A 24,498-nucleotide genomic window follows, 5' to 3' on the forward strand; every position below is an offset into this window, starting at 1 on the left:
CCATGTCTCCATGAATGTTGTCCTGATCCGCTTGATCTAGAGGTCTTCTCTTGTTGCGCTGAACCTCACGCTCTAGATTATGTAGATCTACCTTAAGGCTTCTGGGTGGTGAATTCCTATCCACCAGATGATGATTTGGATGCTCTCTGCGATAACAGCCCAAAAGGTATTTCTTGGACAGCATGTAGTTATGTCTTCGCACTGGTAGGATATTTGTCTCCTGATGGAGGAGGTGTACATGAGAACTGAGGAGAAAAGCCGTCGCAGTTCGGAGGGCGACACTCTGACAGATCTGAATATTATTCCACTGCGTGTCACAAAGCAGACGAGACCTCACTGGCGCTGCATAACTTATCAAAGACGAGCCAATTTCTTTGCACGTGGTCAACATGATTTCTTTGTCTGCACCCCAAGTGCTGCCGGCAAGTGGCTAGAGACCCTTATTTCTACTTTTGACATTATCACAAATTGCTGCGGCATGTGAGTAGAATTTGTACGAGCTGTCAAATGTGACACCAAATATTTTGGGACACTTGATAGTCGGAATTGTCACTCCGTCGACCATCACTTTCAGCTGCCTACACACCTCATGCGTGCATGGCGTTTAGCCTATCGCGATGTTATCAATCGTTCGTACAATCGTATATGAAACGATCTCTATGCCATCTGAAGGCGGTGGAATGGTAGATAGGTAGAGGTTAAACGGTGCATGGGGAACACCCTGTTTATCTCTACGGTGTTTCGACTTCTTATCCCTAAATTCCACAAATGACTGGCGACCACACAGATAATTCTCGACCCAGCGTTTCAGGCCTTGCTGGAGGGACGTATTGGCGCTGTCATCAAATAGTTTGAAATGGCAGACTTTTTCGAATGCCTTCGATAGGTCCAGTGCCACGAGGACCGTCCTATCACATGGCACGGCAAATATGTGCGGTGATGGCATACAAAGCAGTTGTTGTTCTATGCAGTCTTCGAAATCCATGTTGATGCTAGGCGAATGGAAATTCTCCTACGAGGCTCGGGACGAATAATGCCTCAAGCGTCTTTGCTACTGGTGAAAGAAGAGAGATCGGTCTGTACGACTCTTCCAAACTCGGGTCCTTTTCAGTCTTCAGTAGCGGGATCACTCTGCCCATTTTCCAGGCATCTGGAACTATAAGAGTGTTCAAAGGTTGAGGACACTAGTAAGATACTCAACTCCAGATAAATCCAGATTCTTCAGCATCAGAGGGGGGCCCAACGCCTTGGATGATTTGGTGCCACGGATAGCATTCGTAACGTCGCCCACCGTAAAATCTGATGGCTGTCCGATGGATGGCTCGGAGACCACGGATACGGCGAATGGCTCACCTCCTTGCCTTGTCACTCACGGGATGCACAGTTGACGGTTGAACAACCTGGCGCATCTCTTCGGATCAGTCACGGTTACGTCGCCAAAAGTGACTGAGGTCCTGTCATCCCGTCTACCGGGGCTCGAGAGCGACTTAACAGCAGACCATAGCTTGCCTAAACCGGTGCCTAAGTTACATGGCACCAAGTGTTCCAGCCACAAATTCCGCCATGTTCGTTGACTAGCCTGTTTATTTCCATATACAACGAATCCCATCGCTCTCGTCTGCGTGTATCACTGCCTGCACAGGGAAATTGGGCCGCACTTTAGGGTATTCGACCGGCTGTTATAAGGCAAGCGGCTACCGCGTTAATGATGTCTCGGAATTTCCTCTCGGCAACTAGCACATCCGAGGGGAGGTGCGAGTTCACTAAATCGGCGATTGGTGTACTCTCTGAAGCCAGCCCAATCGGCCTGCTTCTGATTGATAAACGTCCGGCGCTTACAAGTTAAGAAGTCGGGTGATCTGACCCCAAAGAGATGACGGCTTGGCAGTATACGCCACTCATCAGATCAAGGGATACAAGGGAAATGTCTGGCGAACTGCTACACCTCCTCGTAATCCTAGTGGGGGCATCCTCATTCATCGTGCAAAACGTGGAGCCTTCAATCTGCTCTGCCAAAGCTATGCCACGCTGGTCTTTACCTAGGGGAGAATGCCATGAAGTGTGATGCGCATTAAAGTCCCCTAGAACCAGATGGTTATGGCCAGATAGTAACCCACTTACACACACAGCTACCAACCGGCGATATGTACACGTTGTATAGCAGTACTGAACTTGACTGCTATCCCCATGCACTCCATCTAGGGGTCACTATCGCCAGGCGCAGGCAAGATGGGTCTGTATTGCAAGGAATGGTGTATCACGAAGGCCAATCTCTCACTCCATGCACCGATAACACCTCACCGACACTTACCGATGACGAAGGCGGTTCTGGCAAACCTAACAGAACCAGGGCCCCGGGTTCTTTGCAATCCCGGCACGGAACAGAAGCGAGCCGAGAAGGCATTCCGGGATGTGCCTTTCCCATGACGAAAAAAAGGACGAACACATACACTGAGGCGGCAGCCTTTGCAATGAAGGATTCCATGGGGTCAATCCAGTGCGTACTACCGGCTGCCATGGGATTGCCGTTCATCCGATTTAGTGTGTTAATCCCATTAAAAGTGAATTTATTGCCGAATATCGGTGAAATTGTGACTTATAGAAGCGTACTCGGTTACTGAACCAAATATTATGCAGGCCAGACCATATTTGGATATGGAAGTGTCGATGTAACGGTAGTGGAAATGTAATTGCACGTTGCTTTTGTGGACTTTGTTTGCAGAGTTGTATTTTTCAACGTAACGATCAAAAAGAAAGCCCAATGCGTTCAATCTGTTTTGGCCTTAAGTCATACAAAGCCACAAAACAAAAGCAAATACGTTGAAACAGCGTTTTCTGTGACCCATGATCGTGAGCGATTAATTAGCCTTGCAATTAGTTGAAGGGAAATTTGTGTTGACGCAGCGACATGTCGCTGGTATTGTGCTCAAAGAACTCTGTACAACTTCTACGAAATGTGTTCGCATTTTCTTCTTCACCATTTTTATACCCACCACCGAAGGATGGGGGTATATTCATTTTGTCATTCCGTTTGCAACACATCGAAATATCCATTTCCGACCCTATAAAGTATATATATTCTTGATCAGCGTGAAAATCTAAGACGATCTAGACATGTCCGTCCGTCTGTCCGTCTGTCCGTCTGTCCGTCTGTCTGTTGAAATCACGCTACAGTCTTTAAAAATTGAGATATTGAGCTGAAATTTTGCACAGATTCTTTTTTTGTCCATAAGCAGGTTAAGTTCGAAGATGGGCTATATCGGACTATATCTTGATATAGCCCCCATATAGACCGATCCGCCGATTTAGGGTCTTAGGCCCATAAAAGCCACATTTATTATCCGATTTTGCTGAAATTTGGGACAGTGAGTTGCGTTGGGCCCTTCGACATCCTTTGTCAATTTGGCTCAGATCGGTCCAAATTTGGATATAGCTGCCATATAGACCGATCCTCAGATTTAGGGTCTTAGGACCATAAAAGCCACATTTTATATCCGATTTGGATGAAATTTGGCGCAGTGAGTTGTGTTAGGCCCTTCAAGATTCTTCGTCAATTTGGCTGAGATCGGTCCAGATTTGGATATGGCTGCCATATAGACCGATCCTCCGATTTATGGTCTTAGGCCCATAAAAGCCACATTTACTATCCGATTTTGCTGAAATTTGGGACACTGAGTTGCGTTAAGCCAGTCGACATCCTTCGTCAATTTGGCTTAGATCGGTCCAGATTTGGATATAGCTGCCATATAGACCGATCCTCCGATTTATGGTCTTAGGCCCATAAAAGCCACATTTATTATCCGATTTTGCTGAAATTTGGGACAGTGAGTTGCGTTGAGCCCTTCGACATCCTTCGTCAATTTGGTCCAGATCGGTCCAAATTTGGATATAGCTGCTATATAGACCGATCCTCCAATTTATGGTCTTAGGCCCATAAAAGCCACATTTATTATCCGATTTTGCTGAAATTTGGGACAGTGAGTTGCGTTTAGCCCTTCGACATCCTTCGCCAATTTGGCCCAGATCGGTATAGATTTGGATATAGCTGCCATATAGACCGATCCTCCGATTTATGGTCTTAGGCCCATAAAAGCCACATTTATTTTACGATTTTGCTGAAATTTGGGACAGTGATTTGCCTTAGGCCCTTCGACATCTTTCATCTATTTGGCCCTGATCGGTTCAGATTTGGATATAGCTGCCATATAGACCGATCTCTCGATTTAAGGTTTTGGGCCCATAAAAAGCGCATTTATTGTCCGATGTCGCCGAAATTTGCGACAATGACTTGTGTTGGGCCCTTCGATATTTGTCTTCAATTTGGCTCAGATCGGTCCAGATTTGGATATAGCTGCCATATAGACCGATCTCTCGGTTGAACAATGACTTGTACTTATAAGCATTTGTTCTAAATCGGATGATATCTATAGAGCTGCTATGGGGCATAAGGTATGCATTTTTCACTGTATTTTGACGAAATGTGGTTCACATATATACCCGAGGTGGTGGGTATCCAAAGTTCGGCCCGGCCGAACTTAACGCCTTCTTACTTGTTTTAAAGTGCGTTTTGACAGTTGTTCGTACGAAAAGTCAAAGTCAGTACTAGGCTCAAGCCATAATTTCCGCCTTCCGCTCTCTCAAGAACTGACGAAATTAGCAAACGACTAGCTGTCTTTACATCAGCGATGTCTAGCCCCTTACCCTTACGGCAGCGTTGATGGTAAGTCACACGTATTCTTATTCTCTTTGATTCAGTCGTTGTTGAGACAGCAGGGGTATACGCATCGTTTTTCTGTTTTTATTTTAAAAACAATGATTTTTGTTGATTTAACGCTTGAAAGATAAAAAAGTATTTAAAATTCGTAATTTTATGTTTACTTTTGCAAAACACTAATCATTCAGTCCAAAAAATGATATTTAGATACTAAGAGAATTAAAAATACTTAAACTGAGTAATACAAATATACAGTCACATTTTCATTTTGGACATCGCAGCTTTACCTTTAACGCACTGTTCTTCTTCTTCAAAACCAACTTGCATTAAGCGCCCCCTTCTCCATCTTCATTTCTTTTACATTTGGTTATTTACCTTTCCACACTTCCCAAATGAGCTAAAAGAGAATATGTTAATTCTTGCTCTCTCCCACTCTCTCTCTCTCGTTTTCATATTTTGTTCCCCAACTAATATAACCTTGACTCTTATCTAGTCTAGTCATCAATGTCATCTTTCGTGCTCCTTTTCACAAACCATCTTGTCCCCTAAAGAGAACATTTGTCAACACTACCACCAAAAAACTTCTATCAAAAACTTTAAGCTATTCTATAAAAGCTTGCCAAATATGCACCCAGATTTGTTTACTATATTTCTCTTTTTTTCTGGAAGAATCTCAGATTTAAACTCTTTGGTATTGAAAAAAAAACATTAAACCCCCTCCTTATTTTTTTCCCCTTTGATCATATTAACTGTCTTACATAATGAGCAAATTCTTATGTTATGCACTCTTTCTCTCTCTCTCTCACTCACCAGCGTAACCGCTTAACTCTGTCTTTGTCAAGTCTAATATCTTCTTTTGTATTCCCTTTCTCTAAACTTCATGTAAAAAAAATGCACCACAAAGGTAAGCAACTATGCATGCAATTGCGCCACTTCTTAGTTTTGCGGAGATTTTCATCTTAATCGGTCGTGTTCGAAAAATTGTAAAGAAAATTTTTAAGTATTCCTAATAACCAATAAATTTAATAATTAATATAATGAAATACACTTCTTTTTGGAAATGTGAGAGCAATAACATGTGTTTTAAATGTTATTGTTGCTTTGCAAGTGTCCCCTACAGGCTAAGGAGATTAGTTTGCTTTGCTGCTGTTGTGTGCCGTACTTCAAACTACAAAGAATGAAAGTTGTTGTTGTGTTTGCGATGTGGTTCCGTTAATTGCATACAAATAAAGTGACAAAAAAGTTGGTAGAAGGAAATTATGAAAAATTCGTATTACAAACGGTGTGTTACTAAATTGAAATGAATTATTGAAGTGAAAACAGCCATACTAAGATGTGGCATGTAAATGTTATTTGAAATGTAAATGTTTAAAATGTTCAGAAGAAAAAAACCTGAGACAATCATAACACTTCACGAAAGCATGGCTGTTCCCTTTTTCTGCATGGCAAATTAAACACATACTTGTTGCGTATGCAGCGGCAATTTATTTGTCCATTGATTTTGCACAGTTCCCCCCATCCCTGCCAAATATTTGTCAATGGTTAATAAATTTCGTATGTTTTTGGTTTTTTGCTAATGCAAGTGGTAAATAAAATTAAGAAAGGGGTTGGGTGATCAGTGTTGTGTGTGAGTGTGACTGTGTGTGCGGGCGCGAGTGTTAAACAACGATGAGTACAATAACGAACGAATGCATTGATGCGACTTGGAAAAAAAGACTAAGCAACAAGAAAATTAACAGTTATGACCATTAAGGCTGTTGGTGAAAAATGTCTCCATTAACATGTACAGGTTAGTAATTTTGTTTTTATTTTTAAATGATTACAGCATAACATACCTTAAACATTAAAAAATCGGATATTTTCAAATATTGACAACAAAAATCCAGTGTTAGTTTGTCTGTTTGGTTCGTATGGTCAAGAAAAGGGCTGAACTGACCTTAGTGAAATTTTCATCTTATATATAAAAATCAATTTGTGTTTGTTTGTCGGCTCCGTATAGACTGAAAAACAGCTGAACCGAAATTTTCACAGATTGTGTAGATTGGTCTGGAAGGAAACATAGGCTATATAATTTTTTGATACCAGAAGGGGGCGGACCCTCCCCATTACCCCAAAAGTACTACCAAAAATCAAAATGGACCTATCGGGACAATATGGGACTCAAATAAAAGATATTTAGGAGTAGAGTACGAATTTCATATTGAAAACTGGGGGCCGCCCCAACCCCAAAACCCCCTAAAATAGGTTTATTGGGCGATCATGACAATATGGGACTCTAATGAAAGGCATTCGGGAGTAGATTATGAATATGGTTAGTAAGGAGGAACAGGCTTTATAATTTTTTGATATCGGAAGGGGGCGAATCCTCCCCCCTTTGCCCAAAAACACCAACCAAAATCAAAAGTGGACCGATAAGAACAATATATGGGTATCAAATGAAAGGTATTGAAAAATTGAATACGAATTTGGTATTGAAAAGTTGGTCCAATTACCCAGGAAGTCGCTCTTACGCCAAAATTCTTCCAAGCAGACAAGTTGAACGTTCCTATCAATATGGAGCTCAAATGAAAGGTGTTCGGGAATAGATTACAATCCTGGCATACAAAATACGATCGTATTATAGGGGGTCACCCCATCCCCACAAAGCGCCCCAAATGGGCATATTACCCATCATGACTATGTGGGACTCGGTTTGTTTCTTCGTTCCGTAGAATCAAAAACGGCTGAACCGATTTTCTTAAAATTTTCACAGATTGTGTAGGTTTGTCTGGAAGGAAACATAGACTATATAATAATATATAATAGAAATCGGAGGTGGCGCACCCTCCGGCTAACCCCAAAAACGTCACCCAAACTAAAAGTGGAGTGATAGGCACGGTATGTGTTTCAAACGAAAGATATTGGAGACTAGAAAACGAATATCGTATTCAAATTTGGGTCCAAGTACCCAGCGGCCCACCCCAACGCCAAAACTCCTCTAAACAGACATATTCGACGTTCATGTCAATATGGGACCCAAATGAAAAATATTCGGTAGTAGATTACAAATATACATCATAAAAAACTAGGTCCAAGTAATGGGAGGTTGCCCCACCCCAAATACCTTAAATGGGCATATTAGGCCATTAGGCATATTAGTTTGTGCAAATTTTTGAGTACCCAAACGCTCTAACAGCCGATTGCTGCGTAATGTTGCCATATCTTCTAAATTAGCTTAAAAGTGTATGACAAAACCAGATTTGTTAACAGGAGCTTTATCCCCACAATAAATTTATGTTCAGGTTAGCTAACACAGGTGCTCAAAAATTTGTGCAAATTCCACAATGAGTAAAGCGAGCAAATATTGAGTGTTTGGTAATAGAACGCTTGCCTGAGGTTTTTTTCCCCAGCAGCGCAAGGTATTATTCAAATAAATAGCAAAATAGAGTTAAAGCCGTTCTTAATCTCCTGCAATTTTTTACTGGAAAAGTATACGAACATAATTAGTATTTTGATATCGAAATAGCGTTCATCTTCACCCATACCCCACAAATACCACCTAAACTGAAAACTGGATCGATCGGGACAGTATTTAAGCTAAGGTCAAACCTTGAAGATGCCGTAGTACTTATAGCGCAGATCCTGGCGATAACAGAAATATTGTTCACCAGTAGTTATTCATATCAAAGAAATATTGTTTTTGAAAAATTTGTCTAAAAAAATTTCATCAAAATTTTGTCGTGTTCGTTTCGTTATTTGGTATGTTTTTCATAGTAATTCGTTTAAGATCATGATATTTAGATTTTTTTGAAGATATAGTTTAAAAAACTGAATATTAATATGCAGGACGACTCCCAAACATTAATATCGGTCCCAAAATTGAACATCAGATTCGGTGTTTAGTCTCAAATACGCTTTACTTGAGTGCCATATTGTGTTGATTGGCAAATACTTTGTTTTGAAAGGGGTTGGGGGGTGTGGCGGCCCTCTAAAATGCTTGACCCCAAATTTGGAAATTTTTACAAACAAATTTTTACACATCTCCGTGAACTTGCATTTTTGAGAATTAGGATAAGGGGAGGGTCCGCCCAAAGGCGCATTCTTCCATCTGTATGAGTTTGCGTTTTTTTTAGTATTCGGACGATTATTGCCATCTTTATGACCGTAATTTTTCTGTCTATGTAGTCCCTGCAAGTTAAATGATGTCTCAATGAAATCTTCAGACGACTAGATGTTTTCGCGTTAAACGTGCTATTATTCTACTTCCTAACCGCACTCTTCTGGTTATTTATCTTGCACTCTTTCATTATGAGGTAAGATAGAATATTTCAGTTCTTTCTTCCTTCCTTTCTTTCTTTCTGACTTTCTACATTTTTCCCAAACTGCTATAACCTTGTCTCCTGTCAAGTCCAGTATCTTCATTTGTACTCCCATTCTGCAATCACTTTGTTGAAAAATTCGCTCTAAAGATGAGTTTCATTTGTCAACACTACGGCCAGATGAGTTTCATTTGTCAACACTATGGCCGAAAAAACACAATCAAAGTCTACAAAACATCCACAAAAGATTGTCAAACATGCACAAAGGTTTTCAATTTTTTTTTTTCAAAGAATCTCAGATTTATTGTCTTAAGCAGGTACTCTGTTTTTGGTTGTGAAATTTTTCAACAAAATATCTTAATTTACTTAAAAATATTTAAAGCACATTTTCTGCCCCAACACAATCCTGCCATTATATTACACTAGGATTAATTGTGCCCAATTCCTACTTTTAAGTAATTTGCCTAAAAAACCATTTTAATTTTTCACATATTTTTCATTTACAAGTTTTTTTATATGGATTTTGACAGTTGTTCACCTGAAAACACGAATAGAGTACCAACCACCCCTTTGGCATTGAAAAAAGAGTATTAAACACCCTCTTTGTCTTCTTTACCACTTTGATCACCTAACATAATGAGCCAATTGTTTTGTTATGCTCTCTATCTCTCTCTCTCTCTCACTGTCTCTTGTCAAGTCCAATCTATTTTTATGTATACCCTTCCCTAACCGTCATGTAAAAAAAAAAAACAAATCATACCAAAAGGAAGCAACGATGCTCGACAGTTTCGCAACTTCTTAGTTTTGCGGAGATTTTCATCTTAAAGGGTCGCGTTCATAAAATTGTAAAGAAAAATTAAAGAATTAAAAGTTTTCGTAATAACCAATAAATTTAGTAATAAATAAAATGAAATACAAATCCTTTTTGCAAATGTGAGAGACATAAAATGTGTTTTTTTAGTGTTTTTGTTGCTTTGCAAGTCTCCCCTGCCGATTAAGGGGATTTGTTTGCTTGCTTTGTTGCTGTTGTGTGCCGTACATTAAACTGCAAAGAATAAAAGTTGTTGTTGTGTTTGTGTGTGGTTCCGTTAATTACATACAGCGGTCAAAAAAAGTATTCATCATTCAATGGTTTTTTTTGAATAAGTCTACAAAAGACAATTGGAATAAAAACATATTAAACTAATGATGCAGTAGTGCTTGTGTAATATATATGTACACAATTTCATTGTTTTTAAAGAAAAAAATAGTATTTATTGGAACAAAAAGGGCCATTTTACAGCTGAACACAAAAAATTAAACAAAAAAAGTATTCATCATTGCAAAAAAAACAAAAAAATAAATAACATAATTTAAAAAAATTAATACTTTGTTATTCGACCACCGCGTCTTATAACTTCTTTTAAACGGTTTGACATCGATTGGACTAATTTAGCGGTTTTATTTTGGTCTATATTAGTCCATTCCTCCATTATCACCTGTTGTTGTGACAAAAGGGTTGGTAGAAGCAAATTATGAAAAATTTGTATTACAAGCGGTGTGTAACTAAATAATAATTGAATTATTGAAGTGAAAATAGCCATGCGAAAATGTAGTGTTATGTGAAATGTTAAAAATGTGAAGAAGAAAAACAAAATCTTAAGGCAATCATAACAATTCAGGAAACATAGCTACATTGCCGTTGCCCTTTTTTGTGGCAACTAAAACGAAAACTTGTTGCGTATGCAGCGGCAATTTGTCCATTGATTTTGCACACGTTCCCCTCCCCCCGCTAAATGGTAATGTGTGCTTAATTTTGTTTACATGTTTTTGGAGTTTTGATAATGTGAGTGGTGAATAAAATTGAAAAAGGGGGTGGGTGTACAGTGTAGTGTGTGTGTTAATGTGTGTTTGTGTTTGCGGGCGCGAGTGTTAAACAAAGATGAGTACAAAAACGAATGCGTTGATGCGACTTTGAAAATAGACTAAATGCATGACAGGGAAATTTAAAGATATGCCCTTTAAGGCGGTTGGTGGAAATACATCTTAATTATCATGTCCAGGTAAGTAATAAATTTTAAGTCGATTTTTACAGACATAAAACATTTAAACAAATACAAAGGAGGCAATAAATTGGAGGAAAAAATTGGATTTTCTTATATTAAAAAATTTTAAAACTTCTTCTTCCGTATACACTCGAAAACGATTGAACATATTTTTTAGAAATTTTCATATAAGGTTAGTGCTTCTGAGTTCGGCTCGTACCAGTAGTCGGCAGGTTTGTTTTTCAAACTCTATGTACTAAGAATATATAAAACTTAAAAAAAAATGGCCAATAAATGTCAATAATATTCTCGACTTTCCTTGAAATCAAAGTTGAGGTGAGTGAGGTGAGGTGAGTTTACATATTACGTCAGAATTTCGCTTTTGTTGATAGGGTGTCCATCAACAGTGGAAAAGTGCTTGTTCTTTAGAAAAAAATTAGTGGAAGTATCGACTTAAGTTATTGTAATTAATTAATTAAGCGTAGAAAAATTGAAAATTTTTAATCACAAATAAATAATGGCAAAGGTCAGTCAAAAGAACATTTTATTCATAAAATTTATTTAAAAATATATTTTTTTGTATTTTTTATTCGATGTCGTCTTTAGGAAACAAAAAAATTTGAATTTTCCAGTAGTTGGCGTTTGAGTGCTGGGTGGGAAATGGTTCAGAAATCGAATGAGCAGGTCGGTTTATAAGGAAAATTTATCAAAATATTGTCCATGGTAGCCTATCTCGAAATTAAACTGCCTATGGACAAAAAAATCTGCACTATGTTGGAAGCCTCCATGGCACAGAAGTTATTCTCCGCCTATGAATCTCAATCTCCGGGTTCGAATCTTGGCGAGAAAATCAGAAAAAAAAATTTGCCTAATCACTCTACAATCTTCTTAAATTAAGAGGTGAAATTTGGTGAAGAATATATTTCTTTTTTCCAGTTCGATTATAGAGGCCCATTTACAAACGTCATCTATTGGGTTGCCAAAAAGTAATTGCGGATTTTTTAAAAGAAAGTAAATGCATTTTTAGTAAAACTTAGAATGAACTTTAATCAAATATACTTTTTTTACACTTTTTTTCTAAAGCAAGCTAAAAGTTACAGCTGATAACTGACAGAAGAAAGAATGCAATTACAGAGTCACAAGCTGTGAAAAAATTTGTCAATGCCGACTATATGAAAAATCCGCAATTACTTTTTGGGCAACCCAATATATACAGCCCCTATATAACCAATCTCCAGTTTGCCGTATTCTGCTCATAAAAGGAATAGTTTTCACACAATTGTTCGGAATTTCCAAAAATGCGTTATAACAGATCTGCCCTTAATATACCCACCACCATACGAGGGGGGTGCACTAGTCATTCACTTTGTAGCATCTTGAAATATCCGTTTGAGACCCCATAAATTATATATCCTTCATCGTATCGTCGTTCTGAATCGATCTAGTCATGTCCGTCCGTCTGTCGAAATCACGATAGATGTCAAATGCGTAAAGCTAGCCGCTTGAAATTTTGCACAGATCCTTATTATTGATGTAGATCGTTGGAGATTACAAATGGGCCATATTGGTTCAGACTTAGCTATAGCTCCCATACAAACCGATCTCCCGATTTGACTTTTTGAACCCCTGGAAGTCGCAATTTTTTTCCGATTTGACTGAAATTTGGCTCATAGTGTTCTGTTATGACTTCCAACAACTGTGCTAAGTACCGTCCAAATCGGTCAAGAATCTAATATAAATCCCATATAAACCGATCTCCCGATTTGACTTCTCTAGCCCTTACATGCCGCAATTTTTGTCCGATTTGGCTGAAATTTTGCATGTAGTGTTCTGTTAAAACTTTCTTCAAATGGTCCATACAACTATGCCAAGTATAGTCTGAATGGGTCTACGACATGATAAAAAATAAACCGATGTGCCGATTTAACATCTTGAGCTGCTGGAAGCCCCAATTTTGGGTTTATTGGCTGAAATTTTGCACGTAGTGTTCTGTAATGACTTCCCACAACTGTGCTAAGTAGAGTTCAAAACGTTTTAGAACCCGATCTAGCTCCCATATAAACCGATCGCCCGATTTGACTTCTTGAGCTCTTGAAAGCCGCAATTTTTGTCTGATTTGGTTTAAATTTTGCACGTAGTCTTTCGTCTGGCATAATGGACTTATAAACAAACTCAGAATGCTGCTTCCTGAAAATTATAGCGATATCCTCACATCGTATCTGAGAGATCGATACTACAGGGTACGGTACGAAAATGAATATTCCGAACTGCACCCCATACTCTCAGGAGTCCCACAGGGCAGTATCCTAGGCCCTATTTTATATCTTATCTATACTTATGATATGCCTCTAAACGAAAACTGTTTCATAGGAACTTTTGCTGATGATACGGTCTTGATGTCTTCAGGTTCAAGCTCAAAAGAATCAATAACTTGCTTGCAATCTGCCTTAAACAATATATCTAATTGGACCAAAGAGTGGGGACTAAAACTAAATAGTAATAAATCAGTTCACGTGGATTTTTCCAAGGTACACACTAGAAATACACCATTATACTTAAACTCTGAGCAAATACCAGTAGCAAACTCCGCAAAGTACTTAGGATTTACCCTAGATTCAAAGTTAACATGGAAAGATCATATTAATAAAAAGAGGGATGAGCTAGATATAAAATACCGTAACTTAAGCTGGCTAATTGGAAGAAACTCAGTCTTATCAACGGACAACAAACTTCTGATCTACAAACAGACGCTAAAACCTCTGTGGCAATATGGCATACAACTTTGGGGATGTGCTTCAAACAGTAATATAGAAAAAATACAAAGGTTCCAAAATAAAGCAATGAGATCAGCTGTCAATGCACCATGGTTTGTCCGAAATAGTGACTTACATCGAGATCTTAAAATGAAAACTGTAAAAGAGGAAATCTCTAACCATGCTCAGAAACATGCAATGCGGCTCCAGCAACATACTAACCCTGAGGCCCTAAAGCTGCTCGATTATTCTAATCAATTCAGAAGACTGCAACGATTCAAACCCCATGATTTGTTAACACGCTTCACAGGATAGAAGATAGATAGCATATTACGTAATAGAAATAAATTATCTTAATTCAAATATTTTGTATTAGGTTAATCTAATTACCCAATTATTTTTTAGTACGTCTGCATCAAAACTACTAGTTAGTCACTTTGTAATTAGAGACTAGTTGTAGTATTACTTTAAGCATGATACCTATTCAATAAATTTGCTTAAAAAAAAAAAAAAAAAAAAAAAAAAAAGTCTTTTGTTATGACCTCCAACAACTGTGCTAAGTTCGGCCAAAATCAGTCTTTAACCTGATATGGCTGCCATGTAAACCGGTCTCTCGATCGTCTTTGTTCGGTTCCTAGAAGCTTTAATTTTTGCTGGTTTGACCTAAGTTTGGTATGTAGAATAAAATTATGACCTGCAACTTAATTTATTTTGTATAAATTTTTAGCAAAATCCATGGTGGTGGGTTCCCAAGATTCGGCCCAGCCGAACTTAGCACGCTTTTACTTGTTCGAAAATGGTCTACATCGGACCATATTTTGGTAAAGGGGCCACATAGATCGATCTCTCAATTTAAAATTTTGAGCTATGAAAAGACACATGTTTTTGTTGCCGATTTCGCTGAAATATGAACCAATGCATTGTATAGAGAGAGTTGAATATGCTACCCTATATATTCGAATATGTTCGAGATCGGATCATATTTATATATACCTTCTATAAAGATGGATCTCTCGTTTGAATTTCTTAACCTCATATATGGCATATTTTTTAACCGTTCTCCTGAAATTTGGAAAATTGGATAGAATTGACCTTTCTACACCCTCTGCGATGTGGACTTACATCGGATCTCAGTTTAATATCTCTGTTATATAGACAGATTTTCGGAGAAGAAAAAAATCCTATTTTTTTTTTTTTTGATTTTTTAAGACCTATAGGAAAGTTAAAAAAAAACATAAAATGTAGAATGCATAGAATCTTTATTTGAATCGATAGTACGGTCTATATAATTTAATGTTTGAAGATTATTTCATGCTAATGTTGACCGTGACTGTTCCTCCGCTTAGTCCAATTTTGGCATTCCCGTTCCAACATTTATTCGGTATTACACAAATAAATAAAGGGTGATTTTTTTGAGGTTAGGATTTTCATGCATTAGTATTTGACAGATCACGTGGGATTTCAGACTTGGTGTCAAAGAAAAAGATGCTCAGTATGCTTTGACATTTCATCATGAATAGACTTACTAACGAGCAACGCTTGCAAATCATTGAATTTTATTACCAAAATCAGTGTTCGGTTCGAAATGTGTTCATTCACCGTAACGTTGCGTCCAACAGCATCTTTGAAAAAATACGGTCCAATGATTCCACCAGCGTACAAACCACACCAAACAGTGCATTTTTCGGGATGCATGGGCAGTTCTTGAACGGCTTCTGGTTGCTCTTCACTCCAAATGCGGCAATTTTGCTTATTTACGTAGCCATTCAACCAGAAATGAGCCTCATCGCTGAACGGTGAATGAACACATTTCGAACCGAACACTGATTTTGGTAATAAAATTCAATGATTTGCAAGCGTTGCTCGTTAGTAAGTCTATTCATGATGAAATGTCAAAGCATACTAAGCATCTTTCTCTTTGACACCATGTCTGAAATCCCACGTGATCTGTCAAATACTAATGCATGAAAATCCTAACCTCAAAAAAATCACCCTTTACTTCAATGTTGTCTTTCAATGCATCAATTGAAGCGGGTTTGTCCGAGTAGTCTAAAGGCGTTAAATCGCACAATCTAGGCGGCTAATTGATCGATGCCGAACGCGAAATAAAATATTCACCGAACTCGCCTCCCAATAAGTCCATTGTTACGCGTGCTGTGTGGCATGTGGCACCGTCTTATTGAAACCACATGTCATGCAAGTCAAGCTCTTGCATTTTGAGCAAAAAAATAGTTGGATATCATCTGACGATGGCGCTTACTATTCACAATTACGTTAGGATTCTGAGCATCTTTGAAGAAGTACGGTCCAATGATGCCACCAGCCCATAAACCGCACCAAACTGCAACATTTTCTGGATGCATTCGTAGCTCTTAGATTGTTTCTGGCTGATCTTCACTCCAAAATCAACAACTCTGCTTATTTACATACCCATTGAGCCAAAAATGAGCTTCGTCATAAAATGAAGCGCGCGATGCACTTTCTTAACAGAGCACCCATTTTTTGATAATAAAATTCAATAATTTGCAAGCGTTGTTCGTTTGTAAGATGATTCACTTTAGAGCGCACAACAAGCCGATTACTGGCTTAGGTGTATATGTATATATATGGTATGGGGCGGGTTAATATCTGCATCCTCTCTTCAACCTAACCTAGGACGATTCATGGTTAAATTTTAGAACAAACTGATGTTGTTTTACAGTGAAACAAAACACAAAACAAGCGTGAGCTGTTTAAACCAGTTTTGCCAAAAAATTAATAGCTAAAAAATCACCCTTTATACATAAATTTATAATGTAAACATAATTTGTATTTTTAAAAATTGGTTTGGAGTTACGATAGAACTAAAATGTAAAACGTAAATTTTAGAAATTCATCGATTTTAATGTGGACTGTAAATGGGTGTATGTGAAAAAATTTTAAAATAATACAGTAATCAACCCTTCAATTCTTTTAGACATGGATGTATTTAACTTACGCCAATTCAATACCGGGATATCATACCATTCTTTTTGAATATTGTCCCACAATTGTGTTTTTATTACTGCAGGGAAGCTTATAAACCTGGCGCTTGAGTTCACCCCAAAGGTTCTCAATGGGACTGAGGTCGGCGGACTGACTTGGTCACTCAACAACATTTAAGTTATGATGCCGAAACTATTCACTCTCCAATTTTGATGAGAGTTTCGGGTCATTATCCTGTTGAAATCTCCATACAAGTGGCATATTTTTCTTAGCGTATGGTAGCATAAATGCTCCAACAAATCCTTTAAAACAAATCTATCCATTGTGCTCTCAATAAGATGTATCGGACCTACTCCCTCCTAAGAAAAACAGCACCATACCTTGACATTTCATCCTGCATGCTTAACCGTTTTTTTTTTTGGTAAATCTGATATGGAATTCTTTTCCTTTTAGAAGACGAAGAGTCTTTCCTGGATCATTATCAAATAAATTGACTTTTACTTCGTCGCTCCATAGGATATTGCTCCGCTTTTTACTCCTTTTGGTCCGCACCATGTTGTATGAGCCAAAGCAAAGTTTAACCTTATCTTCAAGTTTGCTTTGTTCTTGGAGAACCAAATTCCTATCAAATCAAGCAAAAATTTAAACTCCTTGACGTTGTAGAGGACTAAACGGGAGATCGATTTATATGGGAAATGGGACAAGTCCCAAACCTATCACGATGTAAGTCTTCTGGTGATAGGGACCGATCCCAGTTCTCGTCCCCTTACATGGAAAAAACCTATCACTTTTATGAGGGTTTGTCGCTCGAGGTGATCAATTGCCACCATTCTAACATCTTTGGATAGGTCCTGGGACAGATCGAAAAGGATGAGTATTCTTTGCAAGTATTTTAAAGGGTGATAACATTAGTCTTAAGGCTGATTCGGACTATAGTTTTCACGGATGTTGGAAGTCGTAGTGGAACATTACGTGCAAAATTACAGCCTAATCACATAACAATTGCGGCTACCAGAAATAAAATCTGTGAATTAATTTATATGGGATCTAAATCAGATTATAGACCGATAAAGACCATACTTTCCACGCCCAATTCGAAATGACGAGAGGAGTAGGTGCATAAAAGGCTATAAACATTGAGATATTGAGTATAGATTTGACACAGATTCGTATTTTTTCTGTACGCAGGTTAAGTTGAATGAGCACAATGGGACTATATTTGGATATAGCTGCCCTGCCATGCAGAACGATCTCCGGATTTAGGGTTTGAAGCCCATAAAAGACCCGTTTTTTTGTTAGATTGCGCTGAAAGTTCGAAGAGCCCCCAGAAAATTACACTTTTGCCTAATTTTAGAGAAATTTGTAAAGTGCACCTGGGATTATTCACATAAAATATCTCTCAGGTAGGATCTTGAATGGTTAAAAGTCAATCGCCCAGTTCGACCTCTTGAGCCCCTAGATAAAATAATCCACATACAAGTTGAAATAATTTGCGTTAGTCTTTAGCAGAATTTATGGTGCTGTACATTTAAGGTTCAACCAGTAAAACTTTGTTAATTTTTGTTTTAATTTTTTTATGCAAATACAAGAAAGTCAACTAGAAAAAAATTTTATTTGCTTGATTTCAATCATAAAATGACTCATGTCAGTTGTTAGTCTTCACCTTTACCATTTCAGCACTTTTTTCCCACAGCCAATCGGCCATTTCATCATCTTCAGCTTTCCTTTGCAGTTTCGCCAAAGACATGCGATCATAGTAACCTCCTGACATACCCTCCACTTCAGGGTCCAAAGCCAAATACAAAGCCGTTTGAGCTCCCATTTTCGTTGAACGCAACAGCAGTTTGGAACCCAAGGCACTGGCCACTTTTAGTATAGCATTATTTTTGGTTATATCACTTTGAACAGGGCCGGGGTGTAAACAGTTAACATCAACTTTAATATTTGAACTTCTCAAAATTTTAGCTAATTTGCGTGTAAATAAAATATTCGCCAACTTGCTAGAGCAATAAGCCTTAAAGGCATTATAACTCTTCTCGCTATTGATATCATCCTTTTGAATTTGGCCAAAAATATAAGATGCAGAACTCAAAACCACTATGCGACTTGGAGCAGAATTTTCCAATTTATCCATTAAAAGATTTGTAAGTAAAAAATGACCCAAGTGATTGATTGCGAATTGCTGCTCATAGCCATCCTCGGTTAGTTTATAAGGTGTAGCCAAAATCCCTGCATTATTGATGAGTATATCCAAACGATCTTCTTGTTGTTTGAAATTTTTTACAAAATTACGCACTGATTGCAAAGAAGACAAATCTAATAGGCAATTGAAGACGTTTGCATTGCCCGACAGTTGAATTATTTCCTGACGAGCTCTTTCACATATTTCAAATTCATGACAGGCCATGTAGATGCGACCACCCCTTTTGGCCAATTCCAAGGCTATTTCTTTGCCTATGCCAGTACTGCTGCCGGTTACTATAACCACTTTACCATCTATGCGATTTTTCTTTAAGTACGCAGGACCCTCACGCCATTTGTAATACAACCACATTGGCAATAGCGAGACCAAACTCCAGCAGGCATATTTATATATTGCATTCTTTCCTAAGCTTATCATTTGCAATTGAACGCTATACAAGATTTTGTTCCTAATATCAACAACTTTCATAGCTGACATGTTGCGGACTTTTCCCAGTCGGATTAATAATTGTTTCACAACCGAAGTCTTAATGATAACTACAAGGTTTTATAAGAAAATGGACCGATAATGCAAACTTAAATACAATAAAAATTAAATTGACAGCTATAAGTGTTAAATGAACTTTGATTTATAGCTAAACAGAAAAATAGTTAAATTACAATTATTTACACAAGAAAACATGGTCAAATCCAGGCGGAACTAAGTAAGATTTTTTTTTTTTTTTACAGAAAAACTAAATAATGTAGTATTTTTTAGGAAAAATTCAATTCAGCCAGGCTGAATTGAGATTTCTATAGGAAATCTTCAATTCAGCCTGTCTGAATTGAGATTTCTATAGGAAATCTTCAATTCAGCCTGTCTGAATTGAGATTTCTATAGGAAATCTTCAATTCAGCCTGTCTGAATTGAGATTTCTATAGGAAATCTTCAATTCAGCCTGTCTGAATTGAGATTTCTATAGGAAATCTTCAATTCAGCCTGTCTGAATTGAGATTTCTATAGGAAATCTTCAATTCAGCCTGTCTGAATTGAGATTTCTATAGGAAATCTTCAATTCAGCCTGTCTGAATTGAGATTTCTATAGGAAATCTTCAATTCAGCCTGTCTGAATTGAGATTTCTATAGGAAATCTTCAATTCAGCCTGTCTGAATTGAGATTTCTATAGGAAATCTTCAATTCAGCCTGTCTGAATTGAGATTTCTATAGGAAATCTTCAATTCAGCCTGTCTGAATTGAGATTTCTATAGGAAATCTTCAATTCAGCCTGTCTGAATTGAGATTTCTATAGGAAATCTTCAATTCAGCCTGTCTGAATTGAGATTTCTATAGGAAATCTTCAATTCAGCCTGTCTGAATTGAGATTTCTATAGGAAATCTTCAATTCAGCCTGTCTGAATTGAGATTTCTATAGGAAATCTTCAATTCAGCCTGTCTGAATTGAGATTTCTATAGGAAATCTTCAATTCAGCCTGTCTGAATTGAGATTTCTATAGGAAATCTTCAATTCAGCCTGTCTGAATTGAGATTTCTATAGGAAATCTTCAATTCAGCCTGTCTGAATTGAGATTTCTATAGGAAATCTTCAATTCAGCCTGTCTGAATTGAGATTTCTATAGGAAATCTTCAATTCAGCCTGTCTGAATTGAGATTTCTATAGGAAATCTTCAATTCAGCCTGTCTGAATTGAGATTTCTATAGGAAATCTTCAATTCAGCCTGTCTGAATTGAGATTTCTATAGGAAATCTTCAATTCAGCCTGTCTGAATTGAGATTTCTATAGGAAATCTTCAATTCAGCCTGTCTGAATTGAGATTTCTATAGGAAATCTTCAATTCAGCCTGTCTGAATTGAGATTTCTATAGGAAATCTTCAATTCAGCCTGTCTGAATTGAGATTTCTATAGGAAATCTTCAATTCAGCCTGTCTGAATTGAGATTTCTATAGGAAATCTTCAATTCAGCCTGTCTGAATTGAGATTTCTATAGGAAATCTTCAATTCAGCCTGTCTGAATTGAGATTTCTATAGGAAATCTTCAATTCAGCCTGTCTGAATTGAGATTTCTATAGGAAATCTTCAATTCAGCCTGTCTGAATTGAGATTTCTATAGGAAATCTTCAATTCAGCCTGTCTGAATTGAGATTTCTATAGGAAATCTTCAATTCAGCCTGTCTGAATTGAGATTTCTATAGGAAATCTTCAATTCAGCCTGTCTGAATTGAGATTTCTATAGGAAATCTTCAATTCAGCCTGTCTGAATTGAGATTTCTATAGGAAATCTTCAATTCAGCCTGTCTGAATTGAGATTTCTATAGGAAATCTTCAATTCAGCCTGTCTGAATTGAGATTTCTATAGGAAATCTTCAATTCAGCCTGTCTGAATTGAGATTTCTATAGGAAATCTTCAATTCAGCCTGTCTGAATTGAGATTTCTATAGGAAATCTTCGATGAAGAATTATGAGAATATGCAATTTAATATTTTCATAAATTTACATTCCAATTTCATCATCTCATACTCTCATTTCAGAATCCATTTCATTTAGTTGTCGTCATAGCACATTTCAATTTCATTAAAATCCAGAATTAGAAACAAGTCACATTGTTCAAGATAATGGAAAATTCTTACCTTTTCACAGTTAGAAATCAGATATTGTATAAACTATTACTAGAAGATATCTACATTGAATCGATGCTTAAATCCACATATCCCTAGAAACTCAAGTACGGACATCATTGTCATTTTGAGTAGCCGGTTTGCACTTCAACTCTTCGTGAGGTGTAAATTGCTGGGTATCTTGATTGTATCTTCAGCATACATTCTGCAGCTATGATAAGATTACCTCATTTATACTCACATGATGATGCGGCTACAAACGACCTCCGTGTAATGGTTTATTCGGACACTTTTACAGATTGCTCCCACTGTCGAATTTAGGTTTTTTTCAGAAGGATTGTCTTGTAGATCGAATTCTTCTTGTAGCAGTTACATCTGCCGCAAATAAAGCTATGTGGATTATATAGTTTTGTCATTAATGCTTCCTTCTGTAACTAAGTTGATATATAATCATCATTGGAACTTATTTCAAAGATATTTTGTTCTTGTATTTATAAGTTTAAATGAATATTCACCATTTATTTATTTGTTTTTCTTTTAATTTCAGGTAAGCATTTTGATAAAAAAAAAATATATTTTGGTAAGTGCAATTAAAAGCGATTAACAACAAAACACGTAAGGGAAGACAAAAGTCGGGCGGTACCGACCATAGGAAACCCTTTATTTACCCTATAACCGGAAATTGGGCTATACTACTTTATGGACGCTATATATAATTCTGAACTGATTTTGATGGACTTCTTCACAGGTTTTCATATAAGTAATTAAACAATCCGTACTCCATCTCGAGTATATAGAGCGATGTTTTAACATACATATATAGGAACTATATCGTTACTCAAACCGATTTCGATTAAATTAATTGAAAATGTTCGTGCGGATCGCTTAAAAAATTACCACAATATTGCAATATTAGTCCAAATCCAAATCTGAACCGATTTTTTCCAGACAGACAAAGCTAAATGGAATCAAAAATTGATTCCTAGTCGATTTATTTAATTTAATTTATGCTTCTAGGAGCCGACGAAGACTAATCGGATGATTCGTTTATTTGGGAGCTATATCAGGTTAAAGACCGATTTGAACAATACTTACCATAGATGTTGTAAGTCGTAATAAACCACTACGTGCAATACAATTTCCAACAATCATGCCAGGTGCGATCCAAATCGGTCCATAACCTGATGTAGCTCCCATATAAAACGATCTCCCGATTTGACATCTTGAGCCCCTAGAAGCCATGGTAAATATTATGGCAATTGGTCTATAATCTGATATAGCTTCTATATTTACCGATTAGACTTCTACGGCCCCTTCAAACTGTAAGTTTTAGCTTAATTCGCTGAATTTTTGTATGTAAATACACAAGTATACAAACTTATTTCGTTTTCGTATATTTTTAGCAGAACTTGTATAAATTGCTGAATTTTTATGCACATGTCATTTGAAAAGCTTTGCTAATTTTCTTAACCCATAATTCATTACAATAAGAATCTCAATACTGCTTTAACTTTGATTGATCTCTTTCAGTTTAGTTTATAACCATAATGACTATTGTGAATGAAATCGGTTGATAATTGTGGTATTATCGTGGACAACAACCAAATGCTAGTAAGATGAATTCATAATCATGTACAAGTAACAAAGAGCTAAGTGCGGCCGTGACGAATCGTATATACCCTCCACCATGAATCGGATTTGTTCTTTGCCCGTTATCTCTTTATGGGCAAACAAATGATAATGGATATGAATTGCTGTACTATAGGAGCAATATCAGATTATGAAATCATTCGGAACCTTACTTGGTTTAGATGTTCCCAACTATAGTAGAATACATTGTAAACAACTTCAGCCAAATCGCATAAGAATTTTGAACTATCGGGACTCAAGAAAAAAAAATAGGGAGATCGGTTTATATGGAGCTATATCAGGTTAGGAACTTAGAGCAGTTGTTGGAAGTCATAACAATACACCCCATACAAAATTTCAGCCAAATCGGATAATAATTGCGCGCTCAAGAGGCTCACGAAATCGGGATCCTAGATCGGTTTATATGGGAGCTATATCAGATTATAAACCGATTTGGTCCGTATTTGGCACAGTTGTTGGAAGTCATAACCGAACACTACGTGCAAAATTTCAGCCAAATCGGACAAAAATTGCTGCTTGTCAGGGCTCAAGAAGTCAAATCGGGAAATCGGTTTATATGAGAGCTATATCAGATATATATATTATAGACCAATTTGGACCGTACTAGGCAGAGTTGTGGGAAGTCATAACTGATCAGTATGGTAACTGATCAGTTTCAACCAAGTCAGACAAAAATTGCGGCTTGTGAGGACTCAAGAAGTCAAATCGAGGGATCGGTTTATATGAAACCGTACTAGGCAGAGTTGTTGGAAGTCATATCGGAACATCATTGTCAACATTTCAGCCAAATTGGACAAACATTGTGTCCTCCTAGGACTTGAGAAGTTAAATCTGAAGGTCGGTTTATATAGGGTCTATATCAGGTTATTGACGGATGTGGACCGTACTTTGCACAGTTGTTGGAAGTGATAACCGAACATCACAGTCAAAATTTCAGCCAAATTGGACAAAAATTGTGGCTTCCTAAGGCTTGAGGAGTCAAATCGGAAGTTCGGTTTATATAGGGTCTATATCAGGTTATTGACCGATGTGGACCGTACTTCGCACAGTTGTTGGAAGTGATAACCGAACATCACAGCCAAAATTTCAGCCAAATTGGACAAAAATTGTGGCTTCATAGGGTTTGAGAAGTCAAATCGGAAGGTCGGTTTATATAGGGTCTATATCAGGTTATTGACCGATGTGGACCCTGCTTGGCACAGTTGTTGAAAGTGATAACCGAACACCACATGCAAAATTTCAGCCAAATTGGACAAAAATTGCGGTTTCAGAGGCTCA

The 24,498-nt window shown here is 37.4% G+C and overlaps 2 protein-coding genes across 6 annotated transcripts in view; one reads left to right on the plus strand and one right to left on the minus strand.

Moving 5' to 3' along the window:
* LOC106091359 (uncharacterized protein CG43867) overlaps positions 1-24,498 on the plus strand; it is an 878,705-nt gene that overhangs the window by 182,301 nt on the left and 671,906 nt on the right. The window contains exon 1 of one of the 5 annotated variants that reach the window (XM_059367847.1): positions 6,478-6,503. The exons of the other annotated variants lie outside the window; for them this stretch is intronic. The gene's annotated coding sequence lies outside the window, so the exon portion shown is untranslated. Of the gene's footprint in view, positions 1-6,477; positions 6,504-24,498 lie in introns of those variants that run through there. 5 annotated transcript variants of the gene reach the window in all.
* Positions 18,347-19,474, minus strand: LOC106085328 (retinol dehydrogenase 13-like). The gene has a single exon (XM_059367851.1). It carries the CDS (start codon positions 19,431-19,433, stop codon positions 18,399-18,401), a length of 1,035 nt encoding a protein of 344 aa, XP_059223834.1. The 5' UTR covers positions 19,434-19,474; the 3' UTR covers positions 18,347-18,398.

This window comes from Stomoxys calcitrans, chromosome 4 (genome assembly GCF_963082655.1).
Source record: "Stomoxys calcitrans chromosome 4, idStoCalc2.1, whole genome shotgun sequence".
Taxonomy (NCBI): Eukaryota; Metazoa; Arthropoda; class Insecta; order Diptera; family Muscidae; genus Stomoxys; species Stomoxys calcitrans.